The sequence below is a fragment of the Erithacus rubecula genome (assembly GCF_903797595.1).
Source record: "Erithacus rubecula genome assembly, chromosome: 3".
In the NCBI taxonomy this organism is placed as follows: Eukaryota; Metazoa; Chordata; class Aves; order Passeriformes; family Muscicapidae; genus Erithacus; species Erithacus rubecula.
Genome location: NC_136689.1, coordinates 117,471,079 through 117,489,883, shown reverse-complemented (window position 1 = coordinate 117,489,883; position 18,805 = coordinate 117,471,079). Strand labels below are relative to the sequence as shown.

At 40.1% G+C, this 18,805-nt stretch overlaps 2 protein-coding genes across 2 annotated transcripts; one reads left to right on the top strand and one right to left on the bottom strand.

Annotated features, from left to right (window-relative positions):
• Positions 1–1,873: 1,873 nt before the first annotated feature.
• On the bottom strand, positions 1,874–5,901 carry TMEM70 (transmembrane protein 70; the record flags this gene model as incomplete). The annotated part of the gene is made up of 4 exons (XM_079301896.1): positions 1,874–2,813; positions 3,879–3,990; positions 5,012–5,313; positions 5,715–5,901. 4 exons carry the CDS (start codon positions 5,899–5,901, stop codon positions 2,356–2,358), a joined length of 1,059 nt encoding a protein of 352 aa, XP_079158022.1. The 3' UTR covers positions 1,874–2,355.
• A 74-nt stretch (positions 5,902–5,975) lies between these two features.
• ELOC (elongin C) lies at positions 5,976–17,853 on the top strand. Its single transcript, XM_079299533.1, has 4 exons — positions 5,976–6,122; positions 12,904–12,967; positions 14,392–14,535; positions 16,782–17,853. Exons 2-4 carry the CDS (start codon positions 12,964–12,966, stop codon positions 16,970–16,972), a joined length of 339 nt encoding a protein of 112 aa, XP_079155659.1. The 5' UTR covers positions 5,976–6,122; positions 12,904–12,963; the 3' UTR covers positions 16,973–17,853.
• The last annotated feature ends 952 nt before the right edge of the window (positions 17,854–18,805 follow it).

Genomic DNA, 18,805 nt, shown 5'->3' with positions numbered 1-18,805 from the left:
GTATATTAGGAAAGCCTTCTTCATTGAAAGGGCTGTCAAGCATTGGCACAGGCTTCCCTGGGGAAGTAGTTGAGTCACCATGCCAGAAAATATTTAAAAGATATATAAATGTGACACTTAAGGACATGGTTTAGTGGTGGACTTCGCAGTGCTGGGTTAATGGCTGGAATTGATGATCTTGGGTCTTTTCCAACCTAAGTAGTCCTACAATTCCAAGTACACAATCTAAGTGTAGCAGCAAACAAAGCAGCAGCAGGTAGAATATTAAGTATCTTCAGTAAGTCTCGTCTTCTCTTTTCCTAATATAAAAGTACTATCCTATTATTTTCAAGTTGCACATTGAAGCTTTAGGTATTTTTTCTGAGACTGCATCCCAGCCAGAATCATCACCTATCTTCTGGTAGAATTCTAGAATCTTTAATAATTATTTTTAATCATCTGTGTGTCAGAAAGCCACCCACTAGCTTCACTTGCTTTTCACTACCAGAACACGAGATGAAGAGGTAATATATACCTTTCATAGATACAAACTTAGCCACTGGCATGGAGATACCCTTCACTTGCTGCTTAATTCTGAATTGGCCAAATCTCAAATTTAGAAATGAAAACATTTTTGAGTCAGAAGATTTTGATATTGCTAATGGAGCATATAAATATAATTTTGGGGTCTTTCCTTTATCTTCTCCAGCAAACCCTAGTTCCTGTTCTCCCTGTATTTGTCCTTGAAAGATCAAGTCAACTTCATCGTTCAATGCAAGCACCAAAAGAAGTTAGTGAATGCAAAAGATGTGGAAAGATTACTTTTGACTAGGTGTAAAACATCATTTCAATGAGGACAAGTAGTACCACCAGGGGATGAGAATTACTTGTTCAATATAATTCGAACCTCACATGTTGAATATAATTTTATGAAAAAAATATTTATATATTTTATTGCAACTTATGGAATGATACTGGCTTAATGAGACTCTATGAGGTTTTTCAAATTATAGTTGTGCCAACACAAGAAAACCGCCACAAAAATATTGGGTACATTGAGGGCAGCCAGAAAAGCAACATTCAAAACCCTGGTTAAATATCATCTGTGCTGTCAGTCTACAAAAGAAAATTGAAATAATAGTATTGGAAGACATTTAGACTTCTATATAAAGTCTTTTAGCTACAACTTAGAAAACAGCTTGAAAACTAGCTGTAATTCTTTATTTGCAGGATCAGGATGACTAGTAGCAAGCCCTCAGATTTTCTTACAACAAAGGGCACTGCTAACACATAGGGATTAATTTTGAGTATTTTCAATTCAGTAATTTTTATGTCTCAAAATATTTAGGCCCTACATTCTTTGAAAACAAGTATCTGTCAGTTCATGTGCCTTGGGCTAAAAAAATTTAAATCCAACCTCTACACACTAAAGGGAGAAGAACCTGTCTAGTACCACAAAAAGACCAGATCCCCTTTGTAGTTTAGTGAAAGGTGGCTTTCTTTGCAGTGCTGAAAATCAAAAGGTGTATTCTTTAAAGGCACAATTGTTTCCTCACCTTACATAAATGCTGACAGAATGCATTTTTACCACTAGCTGCTAGTTTTGTCAATTCAAACACAGCACCTCTCATCAGTGGAATGCTCACAGAGCAAATCTTATGCCACGGTGCTTTCCTGTGCCCAAGAAGACAGGCCTCTTCTTGTTAGCCTTTGGGGACAGGGTTACTCAGAGTAGGACTTGAGTGCAAGAAACCTGAGAGTAGCTCTGAATAGCTAGAACTTACTGCTCTATACAGATGTCATTCTCCCCATGTTCTTGTCTTTGGGGAGAAGGCTGTAGCAGGAATTCATAAGAACACTTGTCTGCTTTCCAGAGACTCCTCCTGGCTATGGATGGTGACACAAAGGGAAAGCCACACTCACTCCCTTGACACCATCACCAGCGGTGACAAAAAGCCCACTATTTTTAGATTGAGTACAAGAAATATTTAAGGTTTAACATCTTAACTACAAACTTGATAGGTAATGAGTGTTGATGATTTGTCTATCATGAATGGCTTCCTTTGACACAGAGATGGTGAGACAGCTCATGTATTTTGCAGTTTTTCTGGAGAGCTAACAACAAAAATCAAACCAAGAATAAACAAGCAAAAGACAGGGCTAAGCAACTAGTTTTTTTACTGTATTTTATGTTATTAACTCTAAAGAAATCCTTACATAGTTTTTAATATATTTTTGAAAGTCTCTTTTTATACATTCCAAAATGCATAATGAAAACTCCAGCTGCCTGATACTTAAGCAAGTGTAATAGATTTTTACATTCTTTCACATATATAGTACTGCATTATGGAAAATGATACTGACATTATCTTCAAATTATTTCCTTTCATCAGCCTCCTTTACCTCTTCTAAATCCTCCAATCTAAAAAATGAGGATTTGTCATAGCCCATGAGATGGTTATAATCCTGAGGGTTTGGGAAAAGCGTAGGATTAACCAGCATTGATTTTGTTTTAGCATAAAATGTTGTAAACATCTTGGTGATGTCTGGAATCTTTACATCTTTCTGATGGAAAACAGTCACTTTTTCTGCCAAGATGGCATTGTAGGTGATGGCTGTATAGGTGTCCACTTCATCTTTATAATAAAGCCGGATCACGTAACCTTTTGTTAGGATATGCAAAGTAATTGGAGTTACAAATGTGAAAATCCCAATCAACCCATAAAAGGCAGCTTGGAAAAGCAAACTTTCCATTCCAATACCACTTTTGAGCATGATGTAGGGCATCATGAACAGATTGAATACGCTGGTGGAATATGAGAAAAACTTCACACCTACATAAAAGAAAGAAAATGAAGGTTAACACTTCTGAGCAAAATTTTCTCTACAATTACACCTATTTTTTCTAGCACATAACAATGCCATTACTGAAAACCTCTTTCCCTTTGTTTTAAGCTCATGGAGAAACTGTTGAAAGTTCAACCCTGTCTCGTTGCCACTGTTCCAATTTGTCTGTACCTGGGTTTATCAAAGCTGGCTCTATTTCTGTGATGAAGTCAGTATCAGCTGTTATGCACACATATGAAGTTTTTACTCCACAGGCAGAACTGATTTCTAGTAAGACTTAACTCCATTCATATACACATGTAATGGTGCTCATTGAAGAGATGGCAGACAGGGAACTTCTCTCTTCATCAACAACTAATGTTGACTTTCAGTGTGTATTATAAAGAAGCCAGCTTGGCCACCATGCATAAACCCTGGGTTACTGAATATTAGCAAGTACTCCCCACCCATTTTGCAGGTGGTTTGAAAGACAGTAGCTAGTGCTGTGGACTAACCACAGCCCTTAAGTCACCCTGAAAACCAGGAGCCCAAGATGCTGTGACAAATAAGTATGTTAGTGAACATTTCAAAAATGTTTCCTGTATATCAGGAAACATCCAATAGCTTTACTCTTCACTAGGTCTTTGTAACATTAACTGGCCAAAGAAAGATTTGTGAATCTTTGCAGATGGAGCACTTCATCATAATATCTGCCTGCCTGGGAAGCATTTCAGGAACACTTCCAAGCACACAGAATGTAAACAGCAGTTACAGCTCATTTTTGTTGCTTACAGAGTTGGGTAAGTCACCCCAAGGGCTGCAAAGGAAGCCAAAGAAGGCTGAGGGGTTACAGAGATGAACAGAGCTCCCTGCACACCCGAGCAGAGAAGTAGAAACCAAACACCATCACTAGCACCCTTTTTTGTTTGCTTGTTTTGATGTACATATGATCCAGATTTTGGCAAAGTTGGAAAGGAGAACACTCACTTTTAATGTTCCATTTTAAAGTTACTAAATGCTGTTAAAACTATAACAACAAAAAAAGGCAATATAAGCTACTTCAAGACACATACCCAACACAGCTTTTGCCATATTTCCTTTATAAACTAATCTTCCATGTTCTGGGTGATCATGAAGGGAGGATGTGCTGAGACTGCGAACAGCCACTCCTTGAAAAGATGTAACCTGAAAGATGAAACCAGTACAGGGCTAAGGAACATGAGTACTACACCTGATCCATCCATATACACACATATATGCACGTGTATATACTCACACAATGTTTGTCCTTGCCCTGAACCCACCCCCAATGTTTTAAACTAGAGATTGAAGTTAGGTTACACCCCAAAGCATGCCAAAAACTCCAACTAATATGCTGCCCGTGTTAATAACTTTCCATGTAAATATCCCAAATTAGCATTAAATATCTGCTACCCCATTACTGATAATTGAGGTAGCAATTGATTTACACACAGTTTTGCAGGGAGACCTTTATGATACCTATGCTCATCACATCTCTGATCATAAAATATAGAATGGTCTGGGTTGAACTGGGCCTTAAAGATCATCCAGTTCCAACAGTCCTGTTATACCAGCTTGCTCCAAGGTCCATCCAGGCCAACCTTAAACACCCTGAGGGCTGGGGCATTCACAGCTTTTTTGGGCAACCTATTCCAGAGTCTAACCATCCTAAGAGAAAAGAATTGTTTTTCCTAATACCTTAGATTAACTAAATAGCTTCCTTTAGATCAGCTAAATCTACTCCCAGTTTAAATCCATTCCCTACTGTCCTGGAATATCATGCCCTTGTAAAAAGTCCATTTTCCTTACACGACTTTCTTATAGGCTCCCTTCAGGTTCTGCAAGGCCACAAATTAGGTCATCTCGAAGCCTGCTTTCTCCAGGCTGATCAAACCCAATTCCCCCAATCTTTCACCGCGGGAGAGGTGCTATACGCCTCCAGTCGTTTTGGTGGCCTCCTCTGGACTCGCTCCAGCAGGCCGATGGGGGCCCCAGAGCTGGACAAAGCACTCCAGGTGGGTCTCACCTGAGCGTGACAGAGGAGGTACGGCCCGAGGAGCACCTCGCTTCCCTCCTCTGAATCCCCTAAGGGCAAAACCGCGAACGGCAGGGCCGCCGCCCTGTCCCCGGGAGGGGGAACGCTCGCCCCGCTCCCACCACAGTCCCTACAGCCCCTACACAGAACCTGTTGTGGCCTCGCGGCGGCGGCGGCCAGAGCGGCCCGGTGGCGGCCGGCGGGGTGCGCGGAGCCCCGCAGCCATGCGGAGGCGGAGGCGCGGCGGCAGGCGGCGGCGGGGGCGGGGGCGGCGGCGGCCCGCAGCAGCAGCAGCGGCAGCATGGCGGGGCCGGGGCCGCGGCCGCAGCGGGGACACGGCGGGCGGTGCCGCACCGACAGCCCGCCGCTCCGCGCCGCGCCGCGCTTTGGTTCCGCCCGCGGGAAGGTCCGGGCGGCTCCGCGGCGCCCCCGTCGGCAGCTCCCGGGCAGCGCTCAGCCGCAGAGTGCGGAATCCCTGGGAATGGAAACACCTCGAGGCACCGAGTCCAGCCTGTGTCTCCAGACCATGGCATTAACTGCCACATCGCATCATCCCTCAAACACCCCCCAGGTGGTGACTCCACCACATTTTTGGGCAGTCCATTCCAATGTCTAGCACTCCTTTCGTGAGGAAATTCCTCCTCATGTCCAACCTGAACCTCCTCTGGCACAGCTTGAGGCCATTGCCTCGCCTGGGAGAAGAGGCCGACCCCAACTATCAATCTCCTTTTAGATAGTTGTAGAGAGCAATCAGGTTTTCACTGAGCCTTCTCTTCTCCAGGCTAAACCATCCCAGCTCTCTCGGTGTTCCTCATAAAACTCGTGGGTCAGAACCTTTACTCAGTTTCGTTACCCTCCGGACAGTCTCCAGCACCTCGATGTCGTGCATTAATTGAGAGGCCCGGAACTGAACACAGGACTCGAGGCGCGGGCTCATCAGTGCTGAGCGCATCACTGCCCTGTTTCTGCTGCCCACACTGTTCGGCACAAAGCCACGATGCCACTGCCATTCCTGGCCAGCGGGGCACGCGCTCGCTCATGTTCAGCGGCTGACACCCTGCACCCTGACATGGCGGATGCCGCGGGAACTACGCGGCCCAGCATGCACCGCTCCGGGCGCGCAGCATGCCGGGAGCGCGGGCGCCGCACGGGCTGGGCGCGGTGGGGCCGGAAGCGGCCCGTGACCCGAGCGGAAGCGCTCGGAGGCAGCTGGGCCGACAGCGCGGCCCTGCGAGCGGGGCGGAGGGAGCGACACCCACGGGTGAGGGGCGGCCGCGGGGGCGAGAACCCGCCGGGGCCGCCAGGGACAGCCTGGGGGCGGGGCGCCCGGGCGCGCGGGGAGCCCCCGCAGCCGGCCCCGCGAAGGGCAGCGGGCCTCGCCCCGCGCAGGGCGGGGGGGCGAACGGGCTCGGGCGGAAGGGCCGGAGCGGCGCCGGGGCCGGCGGGGTGCGCGGGGCGGGTGCCAGGAGCGGGGTTCTCCCACCGAGGGGGTGGCGAAAGGCGCGTTTCTCTCCCAGAACGCTCTCTTTGGAATGCCGGCGCCGCCGGAAAAGGGGCTCTCTGGAGCAATGCTGGCTTTGAGCATCGCTCCCAAACTCCTGCCCTAAGTGACGTTCACCTTTTTCCTACACCCGGCCGTAGAGAAAAGGGGAAAGTTAAGGCCGAAAGAATTTAGGATGCGCCCCCAGGGGTTGTTTTGTCAAGGTGAGAAGTGCTGGTTAATGTGATTTGGCGGTAATGGTCGGCGGATGTAAGTAAAGCAAAGCAAAGGGTGATAGCCCTACCCGCACGTAAGCAACAGCAATGAGATTTTGAGTGCCCTGTCTTCCTCAGAGGGAGGTTCTGCTTTAGCAGGAGGTAATCTGAGCATTGGTAAGTTACCGAGGGCTTTACATTTGTGTAGGAAAAGATGGCAATTTGCTTTTGAAGCCAATTTGGTCTTCCACCTGTTAACTTTTATTAAATATTTCTACATGTGTTTGATACCGTGGATTAGGTTTAAGTTAAGCTTTGCGTTCTGAGGAGACCTAGATAGTCACAGGCCACTTGCTTCCTTGGCTTTCATGGCTTTTGGAAGCAAATCAGAAAAACACAGATAAACAGGCACGTGATAGATCTTTATGGTAAGAACCACTTTGCACACTTAGTTCTGAGTAATCCTCTACGTATTCCCAGTTTTTTCCTTTTGGATCAAAATAATTGTTGGGGGAGAAATAATGTTCAATTAACTGAAGAGTTACTTAGAAGGGGAGTGTTTATTAGTTTTCCTGTAGTGCATTGGCCACATCTTTGCACAGGTGTCACACACCTTAGACCTTGAGATCAGCCTTTTATAACTTAATGAGCTTAAGTTATATCAATAATATGCTTACATCTGTAAAATTTTTGCTAGCGTTTCCACTGGGATCTTTAATATATTTTTTAGAAACTTTTAGCACTTCAGCATTTTTAATTTTTTTTTTGCTTATTGTGACAGAGAAAAGTAATTTGAAATTTTATTTTCTTTTTTTTTTTCTGTACCGGGTGATGAATAGATTTAGATAGTTTCACATAGTCTTAATGTGAAGAATTTTAATATTGTTAATTGTTTTAATATCGTTGTAGAGAGACAAATTAGTATGAAGGATACTTAGTATCAGGGGCTTTTACTGTGTTTTTACAATTCTTATGTACCTTACAATAAATCCTTAAGTTATGTCATGAAAGTATGGGGTTGGTCAGATTATTTTAAGGTATTTTGATGTATTTTGACTAGTCTCTTAGCACCTAGAAAGGCTCAGGGTTTAGTTAGCTTCAATGTGGGGTAGTTTGCATAACAGCAGTTTTTGGTGAATGCCTGTAACAAAAGGGCAGAAATCCATGCCTTGTAAAATTTTGCAGTATGCCATCAGCCTCTTTTCCCCAATGGCAGGGGCTGTACAGTACAGCTCAGAAGTACTCTTTGGAAGAAAACAGTAACATTCCCATGCCCGTGTTTTTGAGGGTTTTTTTCCTTGAAGCTCCTGGGGAATTACTGAAAAGGAAAGTTTCCTTAGACAGGAAGTGGCAGTACTCTCTACGTTTGATCTTTGGTACTCTGTACATTTTATTGTACCTCATTTCTGGATTATCTCAACTAGCATTCACTTGTAGTATGCCTTCCTGTAACATTTCAGTGTGCCCCAGAGAATTTGGATTTTAGGGCCTGAGAGTATTGGAGTGGTAAATCAGCTGATCTGGAAATCATGCTGTACTGTTTCACCTCATGTTCTTTGAAAATACACTTTGATCTCTTAATTATTATTTCCTGAATTATTTTTTTTATGCGTGCTGAGCAATGAATACTAAACTGAAGAATGGTGGTTTTAAACAAGTTATTACACAGGATAAGATAGAATTTAGGATTGAACAGCAGGAGGCTATGGTTGTAACACACAGCAGCATTTAGTAATTGATGAGCTCTTACTGACATATAAATGACACCAAAAAATGTCACATTTGGCTTTTAAACAAACATGGAAATTGATGAAGGCCAATTTGCCACATCTTTTCCAGAAATTGACAGTGTAGGATACAAATGTCAGCAGCTGAACCCTACAAAAGTTGTTTGTGTGGAATGTGCAGTGGTCCAGTGTTCAGCTACATTAGTGTATGTCCTTCAAGTCAATTCCACTCATTGGCATACAAAGAAATGATATTCTGGAAATTCTGGCAAACTTGGGAGATGAGCATGCAGCATTGGGAGTGAGCTGGGGGTGGATTGGATGTGTATCTGCAAGCACACTTCTGTTTTGTTCTTGCATTTGATGGTCAAGAGAAGCAGGAAGGAGATCAGACTGAACTCCCTGTTTCTTCTTAGAGGTGTGAGAAGACGTTGAAGTAGGGGAACGAGCCTTGTGGGACTTTAATTGCTGTGGTTCAGAGGTTTGTGATATTTTGCAATATTGTATCTTGTAGGTGTAAATATATATTTTGGCAGCTTGTGGCAATTTTCAGCTCTCGAATATCTAACGATAATTCTGTTTTCTGCAGCAGGAAGTCCTTTTTAGACTGGTTGGAAAGTTTCTGTGCTGAATAGCTGGGTTTAGTTGTATTGTACTCTCCCTCTGATTAAAAAGTGGCATATCCCTTTTGTGTAAACTTTTTCTTAAGAAATGCAGCGGGTTTTGTTTGTTTGTTTAAGGAGGCAAAGCAGGAGAACTGTAATACCTAATATATGTGCTTTTTTGAGATTTAAGTCAGGGAGCTGAGCTACCTTATGGTAATGCCACATAAGCTTCTTGAAGGATGAATGGAATTGTGAATGCACTTCAACATAAATTAGTGGTTCTTTGCAGGAGTCTGAAATAGTCAAGTCAAAAGTATATAAAAAGTACACATTAACAAAACTTGGATTGTTCTTATCCTGACTGCTGCATTGGTGTAGTCTTGGTGAAGTCAAACAGGGCAACTATAAAATGTGGAAAAGTAATTGAAATATAAGTAGTTACTAGGCATGTTCAGAAGTCTGTGTCTTTCTTCCTGTTGTCTTGTCTTTTATGCTGCTCTCATTACACAGAAGGAAAATATAGTGGTATGTTTTGTAATAAACATATCACTATATACTGGAAATAGACTGAGAGAAAATAATTTTTTGGAAGACAACATATAAGTTGCTTGACTCTCCTTGACCTGTTATTTAAAACCTAAGGCCAGGCCAGTGTCAATTAAGAAAAAGGTGCAGAAAACGTTCCTTTTTTTGCTCCCTGTATGCACAAATGAGAATTTGTGGGAGGTGTTTCAATATTCTTTTGATTTACTTTGTGTGCATTTATTCTGGCTTTGAAAATGTTCCCATCTTCAGTGTCATGACAGACTGAAAGTGTCTTGATGCAGAAGAGGAACTTTTCTTTTTTTTTTTGTTTTTTTTTTAGGTTTATTTTAGGGGTTTTTTAGGTTTTTTTGGGGTTCCTGAGTTTCTTGTTTTTCTTTTTTCCTCATTGGCTCTCTGGGTTTTCTGGGCTCTCTGCTGTTGGCTATATTGTGAGGAATAAACCTATACTGCTAGTGGTATTCATGATTTTTTTTTTTTTTTTTAATGATGCGTCATTGCATCAAATGGAAACTGAAACCCAGTGTATTTCTTGCTAACATGCCAAATGCATCATATATTGGAACATATTACATGTTTTTCTTAGAAGCAGGTTGGCTTTTCTGCATCTTTTACTTTTGGCAATAGAATGTTTGGGGTTTTCCATATCCAGAACGAAACTTGGATTCTGGAATAGCACTATAAATTTGATTTTTTTGTTGTTGTTGTTGTTTATGTTCATTAGTTGAACTTAAACTGAGGTATTATGTTGGCATAGTTTTTTCACTGATGTTTCTCCTTTTAATTAATTTTTATATTTATCTTCATTTCAGTTTTGCTAGACTGAATAAAGAAGATTGTTTTCTTTTATAAACAGACTTTTTGTTACATCAGTAGGTTCTCTCTGTAGTTCTTGTATTTCAAACTCCATTTTCTTGAAAAAAGGAATTCAGAATAGTGTGTGGTATTCCAGACAAGCTCTTGCTCCTGTGCAACATTGCTCATATTCCTCATCTTTATCGAAAATAATTCTCAGTGTGCATTTGGCTCTTTGTCCCTCACCTTCTTTTTTTCTTTTGCTCCCACAGTGTTGCTATCAGTTTATATTTCACCACAGAATGACCATTGCCACAAATAACAAGCCCTGGTTACATGAAAGAAGATTGTATTGGTTCCTTCATGCAGGAGTCTTGATTTCATGACTTAATTTTATGTGGCTTCTAGTATACTGTTTTTCAAGATTGGTCACTTGTCTGTGTTATGTTTTGTCCCACTTTTGTTGCAATGCTTTCCACTTCTGTCTCATCCAAATCTGCCTATTTTTTTCTGGCAGCATTGTTTAAAAAAAATCAACATTTTTTTTGGAGGAACTAGTAGTTCTTTTCTAGTTCAGTTGTTCTGTGTTTGAAACACCATACTGTGTTCTTGTGGTCTTTGTTAATTATTATATTTTTTTCCTCTCTAATCATATGATAGCACATTTGATTTATTAAAATGTTCTTTGTGTATTTTTGTGACATCTAATTTTTTTGTGTAGACTTTTTCACTTCTCTGTTTTCAATCTTTCAATGTATTAGCTTCCTCAAGTTATGTTTTTACCTTATAAGGTCTTAATATATCTGCATTCCCACTAAGTAGCCTTTATTCCTGTGTTTAGTGTTATTATTTGTGTTGTAGATCAAGGCACATTTTATCAACCCCAACACTTCCAAAGAGTGGTATCATTTCTGTGTTGTTTTTCTTTTTCTTTTTTTTTTCCAAGTATTATTATTTATAAATCATAGTTGGTTTCACTACTCTTTTGGAATGTAGCAAATGGTTTTGTGGCTAGAGAAAGAGGTAGTGTAAATTATCCTCTTCTGCAAAGTTAGAAGTAATAATGTGAGGTATTTCTTCAGTCCTGAGCAACAGATACTCTCCAGTAAGATGACTGATTTCCATTTACACAAACTGTTGAAAGAGGGTGAAAGATCCCATCAGTTTTGGCCCCTAACTGTCCCAGTACCCAAATGTAGTTTCCTTAGATGAGTTCCTGGAATTACTGAACATGATGATGGCACTTAACACTCCATGTTAGGGAATCTCTATTATAACATACACAGATAACTCTCAAAGAACATTCTTCTATCTGCCTTATGTTCAGGAACTTTACACCTGCAAGAGTACAGGTTATGATGTTCCTTATACCAGTGGTAAGGAAAATATTTTTTAAAGAAAGTTCTGTACAGTCAGGATATTTTCAAAGGAAGCAGCAATGTAAGTGGAGGATTATTTTTGCTCATTTCTCTTCAGACAACTAAAAACTAAAGACAGATGGAATAAACCAACATCAAAGTGCTGTGCAGAAGAGAAGTGATCAGCAATAGCAAAGAGGTGCCTGTAGTACTTCCAAATCGTGCAGCTTCCTCAGCTTCCTTACATTTTCTGCTAAACTTTTATCAGAAACGGAGGAGGGAGCAAATGGGGAGTGTGGTCTCTCTTCTGATCTCTTTATTGCCCTCAATGCTGAATATCAGCTAAGAGACCACCTAGAATCACTGGGGCTATTTTCCTGAATCTGTGGGCACACAGCAGTATCATTGATTTGTACTGTGTTATGTTTGGAGTGGCTGTTGATATGAAAGGAATTTTAGGAAAGCAGGTGGGTGGGTAGAATTTCTCTTCTTTCAGACAGCAAAGATGCAATTTGTGGTGAAGAAATGAAAGTTGTATCTGAACATACCAGATTTGTTTTGCAAATAAGTGCTTCCATTTCTCTACCTCTTTAATTTCTTTTCCATGGAGAAATACACACGCAGCAAGCTGGATATCAGTATAGAATCTATAAAGGCTCCTGGTTAACTATACCTATGTTATAGGTATAAGTAGAAGGTCTGAAGTAGATTATATAGGTGATATTGGTGGTGATATTGGGAGCTGTCAGTCTTCTGTGAAGGAGAGATTGAAGGCCAGGTATTTAGTGCATACTGATTAGACTGATCCCTGCGCCTTCTCTGGCCTAAACAACCCCAGTTCTCTCAGCCAGTCCTTGTATGACAAGTGCATTGTCACCCTTTGCAGGACTCACTTCAGTCTGTCCTACTGAACCCAGCACTCCATAAGTGTCCCAGCAGTGTTGAGTGGAGGGGCAGGATCACCTGCCTCAGCCTTCTGGCAGTGCTCTTGAATAAAGTCCATGGAGCTGTTGGCCATCTTTGCTGCAAGAGCACGCTGCTGGCTCCTGTTCAACTCGTCCACCAGGTCTATTTGTGCAAAGCTGCTTTCCAGCAAGCAGGTCGCCCTCCAGACAGCACTGGGCGTGCTAAGGTCGAGGGTTTGCATTTCCCATGGATCAGCTTCATAGGTTTCCTGTTTTCGAAACACACTGCTCATCAACACTGCATGTTGTTTATCATCATACTCTTTTTGGAAGAGTGTTTATGGTAACATAAAGACTAATAAGTAAAGGGGAATTTAAAAATTGCTGACTCAAATTATTGCCCCTTTTTTTCAGACGCTCCTATTGCAAAATCTGCAGTTGGAAAAAGAAACCTTTTTTTTTAATAAGAAGAGAATGGGTAAGTTCACAATCTTAGAGTGCTTCTTGTTTTTATATGATTTCAGGCATTTTCTCTCTTACATTGGTAGAGCAGGTGGATTCCGAGACTTTAAATGTTGATCTTGTCACTTTTTCTTGTAGCCTCAAACTTCCTACAAATGTTTTTGTGAGAGAATTTTCTCAACTGACTCTTCATTTATTGGAAGACTTGTTCAGGGTGCATCTATTCAAACAAAAAATTTCACTTGCTTAACATGCATAGTCCTGAAAATATATATTCTAAAATAGGGATGCCTTTAGGCTTTTATAGCATTAAACTTTTATATGTACTGTGTACTTTTAAAAATAGTTCTTTGGTTGTTGGTTAACTAAAGTCAGCCTGTTGAATTCTGGCTCAGGGATCATAATACTGACTGATTTCTGGTAAATGACGTTGTGTGTGATATGAATCCATTTCTGAAACTGTTGCTTCTGCCTCAACAAATGACTGGTTAATGAAACCAGGATTCAGGTTTTGTCTATACTTTCTGTGACTGTATTATAGCATGTTTGGCACTGGCAGTACTTTATGAAAATTGGCAATAAGTACATAATGATTCAATTTTAATTCAAATTCACAAAGCAACTTGATTGGGGGAATGTTTTATTTGCTATACCAACTACAGTAATTCAGTTTTTAAAAGTAGTGCTGTCAGGATACAATAAAAGAAGGCACAAAAAGGTAAGGGGGATAAAGCCTTCAGGAGAAACAAAGTAGAGAGCAGGTATTCAGTGAAACAGGAATGAGAAGGGAAACAGAAAAATCACAGTCAAACTGCTGTGGGGAAAATTTTGGAATCTCCCTGGGTTTAGTGCTTTGGCACTTTGCATGCTTTCTGCCAAAAGCCACAATAGAGGTATGTACTGATGCAATATGGTTCTGGGTCTGGTTGGGCATCCTTCTCTGGGAGGATGAATCTTATTTCATGTCATTTCTTCAGTGCAGGAATATTGACTGCTTTTGTTCTTACCAGTGCTTCAGAAAACATTTTTTCCTCACTGTGTGCATTTTTCAGTATCAGATATGTGTTTAGTTAACTTTAAGCAAGTATTAGTATGATAAATATGACTGTAGATGTAATGGAAGGAAATAGTAGCATATTCAATTTACTTGAGAATGTCTAAAGGAAAACTTCATTCCTATGTAGATTTTAAAAATCATATCATAATTAGATGATGGAGGGACATTGATAAAAAAATCCAAGTTTTGCAAAACTACTTACTTTAAAGCTACTTTTCTGAAGTAATCAGAAATCTATCTTCAAATATGCAAAATGTCTCATTTCTGATTGTATTGGGTTCTTCAGTCTGCAAATGTAGTCATAGGAAAGACTTCAACTTGCATTTTTAGTAATGTGAATCAGTATATTGTGTTCTGAAATCATTATCTCTTTTCTGATACAGATGGAGAAGAGAAAACATACGGTGGGTGTGAGGGCCCAGATGCTATGTATGTGAAGTTAATATCCTCTGATGGCCATGAGTTCATTGTAAAAAGAGAGCATGCATTAACATCAGGAACAATAAAAGCTATGTTGAGTGGACCAGGTAGGTACAGAAGACTTAGTACCTTTACCTTCTTTGTTTTCACTTTTGGACAGTTTGAATTTTTATCATAAAGTAAAAGTTCAAAAAAAATGGTAACTTTTCCACGTCATTCCTAGTTCCTGTTTCCAGCAGAACAGTCCATCTCTGTTGGGGCACCATAGTACCAGACTTAAAATTGTACTCTGCTTTTTGGGCAGTTAGGGATCTTACACTGTCTTACATTGCTATTAGTTTTCCATGGTATGGGAACTTGAGGGTATTATGATGAAACAGGGAGCTGCCAAGTTCAAAACAAACTAGAGCTGGTAGTTCTTTATTGCCACATCCATGGTGGAACTTCTGGTATTCCATATGAATTTAATGTTCTTCATAGCAGGTCACAGGGTTCTGTGCTTTAAATTTGTGACTAAAACAGAACCAATAACACCTGTTTTAGCTGTTTCTGAAAGGTGTTTGCACACTGTTCAGGCTTCACCCTTTCCTCACTCAATAACCAGACAGGAGGGCGTGCAAGAAGCTGGGAGGGAACACAGCCAGTCACATGACCTGAACTACTGAAGGAGATATTACATTCCATATGACTTGCTCCACAGTAAAAAAATAGAGGTATAAAAAGGGAAGTGAGCCATCTCTTGCTTGAGAACTGGCTCGTCATTAGTCTGCCCATGAGAGATGGTGATTATCATTACATCGCTTGTTTTGTTTCATTTCTCTTCTTTCAACCTACAAGTTTTCTTGCTTTTACTGTTCATTTCCTCTTCCCTTGTCCACCCACAGCAGGGGCAAATGAGTAAGCAGCTGTGTGGTTCTGAAGACAAAAAGGGTGGAGGAGAGAATAGGGAGAAGTTAACAAAAGTGCTTTCTCCCTTCTATACCCACATCCTGTGCCTTTAATTTTAGCCATTTGAGTGGTTGGGTAGTAGGCTACATGAAGCTTAATATGGTTCTTATGTTCTTTTTAAGATTCTGGTGAGGGAGATTATTGGAGAGATCTATTGGTTTGATATATTGCTTAGTAATCCTTGGGCAAACTGAGCAATTAAAATTCTCAGTGTCATTATATGGTTGCATTTGAAAATACATAGTTAGTGTTTTTGTGTCCATGTCAGCCTCCGAGACATCTAAGAGGAAGAATAATTATAAGACCTGCACTAAATTCATTCAGTTTGAAGGAGGAAAGACAAAGTAGCCTGCTTAGAGGGCTAGAAACTGCTCTCTAAAGGACTCAGCAGTCAAGAATATTTTGTATAAATATTAACAAGATAAATGGGTCACAAGGAAAAGTACTGTTGCTGTCTGGTTCAGTAGGTCATAATTTCACTGATGTGTAAGTCTTTTGTTTCAGTGCTGTGATTTGGCCAATATGCTAGCATTTCTTCTTTTCCTTCCAACTGTTCCTGTACTAAAATTCAAGCCAGATTGGCTTCAGTTCATGCAGATATTTCAACACGAATCTGTAGACATTAGTAAATAGCTCTGCTTTGTAGCTAGAAGGAGATGCCCACTGAAACAATGGGAACTAAACATTGGTGGTCTCCATAAACATTGAGTTAATGTTAGTATTTTCTTATTGTCTTTCAGTTTAATGAAAGTCCAAAGATGTGAGGGGAAGAGAGACAAAAATAATAGAAATCCTGTGGTACTAACCATGGAATTGTAACTTTTGTATCTTCCAGGTTTCATGGTTATAGGAACTATAGGAAGCGAATTTCAAATTTACTTGTCTTTTGAGGTTTGAATTCTGAATAAATTCTGTCATATAATAGGCATAAACCCCTCTTGTCAAATTTTCCTGAAACTGAGGAATTCAAAGCTATTGGGTCATAGAAGGGACTACTGATACACACATGTACGTGTGCATATGCAGATATGAAGCATCTAGAAACCTTTTCCTTGGACAGGACAGCTAGAAATTTGGATTAATGCCTTTTAGAGCTTAGTACACATGTAAAGTACCTATCAGCTGTATTGGAAGTAAACCTAAATTTCTGGTGTAGCTCAGAATAATGCTGATAGGCTGAAGCCTAAATAAACATTTCATAATGCTGGGTGTCTTAATATTCTTGGAGGCTCTGAATGTAGCACATCCTGCTTTACAATGAAAAATCTAATACCCTGGAAGATGAGACTTAGGCAGGTCTATTTAAATGCATTGTATTAATATGGTAAGTTGTTTCATTTTGCACTGAATTGAGATTTTGACGTCTGGTTTGGTCTTCTTTTGTTTTGTTTTTTGCTTTCTACAGGTCAGTTTGCAGAAAATGAAACAAATGAGGTCAATTTTAGAGAGATCCCATCCCATGTCCTATCCAAAGTATGCATGTATTTCACCTACAAGGTCCGCTATACTAACAGCTCTACGGAGATTCCTGAATTCCCAATTGCACCTGAAATTGCACTGGAACTTCTGATGGCTGCAAACTTCTTAGATTGTTAAATAAAATAAATTATAATAAAAAATGTAAAACTTTTTTCAGTATTTAATACATGTAGTTCAGTTAGAAACTTTTTTCAGATAGCATGTTGCGTGTGTGCTGTTGAGAACTGTAAAGTTCACTGCAGAGGCTATTGCCTTCAGTTTTTGCATATAGCAATCATTCAGTTGGAGTTTGTTTTGCTGCTTACACAAATAAGAACATTTTCACAAACTGAGACAAATAAACAAATATGCCAATTAGTAGATGGCTATGCCTTATCCTTTAGGTGTGGTAGAACTTTCTTTTAATACAATGACCATAGCAAATACTGGAGTTTAGTCTAATAGTCTCTAAAAGATAATTATAGTTCCATTTGAGTAGCTGTTTAGGGTTTCTAGCTTTGTCTTATTTTTAAAGTTTCTAAACATCTGAACTTAATCTCCTTTGTAAGATAGCTGTTCTGTAGCATATAGTTAGACTAACTAGATTAGAAGTGCCCTCTTTGTATACTGTTAGTGATATTCCATTTAGGTTGAATGTGGAGTATGTAGGAGAATGCTTAAGGCTTTTAATTTAAGTCATAGTATAGACATGTGCAAAGGTGTACTTGATAAAATTTTGCATCTATAACCTCAATTTACCCCATTAGTAATTTCAAATATTCCAGTCACTTGTCTGTACAGTAAGACTGTGATCCTACTGACAGTGACTTTTAAGGGGGAAAATGATTGTTAAAATCTGTGTATATTATCTTCTATATAACATATATGTTTTTTCTTAATATGCTGTCACTTGACCTGATGAGGATTTTATATGGCTTCAGTTATGGTTTATTTCCATTGTTCTGATTGTTTATGTAAAGTCTATATTTAATCTCTAGAGTAGTAGTCATTTAAATTTTGTAACATAGCAACTGAAAAGATAGTTGTCCTGCCTTTTACCTCTTCCTCAACTTCTCCCTCGTACCCATAGCAAAAAACCCTGAAATGTGGAGGTCTTTTATATTTGAAGGAAAGGACATTAAGCAGATGTTTTAGGAGCTGTTTTATAAATTTCATAGGTATTTCCAGTGTTTTTACAAATATTTTAGGGGAAAAGGATTGGCGAGCCACTGATAAAATACTAGAGTGGAACACATTATCTCTTGGTAGATGCTGCTGGCAGTTGCCTGTAGTATTGATTCAAAACAAGTTTCCATAAAGAAAACAACTTGAGACAAGAAGTTGCTTTCTGTTCAGCCTGAAGAACCCTTCTGCTAAAATCATCTGTAAATGAGAATAAAACTTATGCATCATGAGAAATTAGGCAAGAACAATGTTATTAGCATTTCCATCAGCTGCCACTGCTTCATCTTTGTTTTGATTAAGAAGTGATTGTGGTCTATCATGGAAAAATCCCACCAACTGATGGTGGAACCTCTTTCTTGATGTTTTATCTCACAGCTAATTTAGAGGAACTAAACTCTCCTCTAAACTTTATGTTTGTCAACATAAATACAACTTGGAAGGTATTTTCCTGGATGGAAACTAATAATTTAGATAGATTATGCAGTCTGCCCAGGGAGGAGGTCAGTTCTGACAAATGAAATTTTATTCTGGGCTTAAACACTGCTGACGTTTGTCAGTGTGTCGGTATATTAGCTGACGTTTATTCACATCACATACTTTGGCACAATTTAATGTGTTTAATGTGGGGATGTTTGTGACTAGATTGGCTTTGCACAGTAAAGCTGAAGTGCATTGTAGGGTGATTGTCTGAAATTCCATGTGTAAGCACTCTGGTCAGTGCTGTTAGTAACTCATTTTCAAGAGCACTAGAATGAGAAACCAGAGCTACCCTGTTATGCTGCTTTT

What these genes read in the sequence shown, in the direction of transcription:
- ELOC (XM_079299533.1), top strand. An exon ending in AGCTATGTTGAGTGGACCAG is followed by an intron (nt 14,536 to 16,781) that starts GTAGGTACAGAA and finishes TGCTTTCTACAG; the next exon opens with GTCAGTTTGCAGAAAATGAA.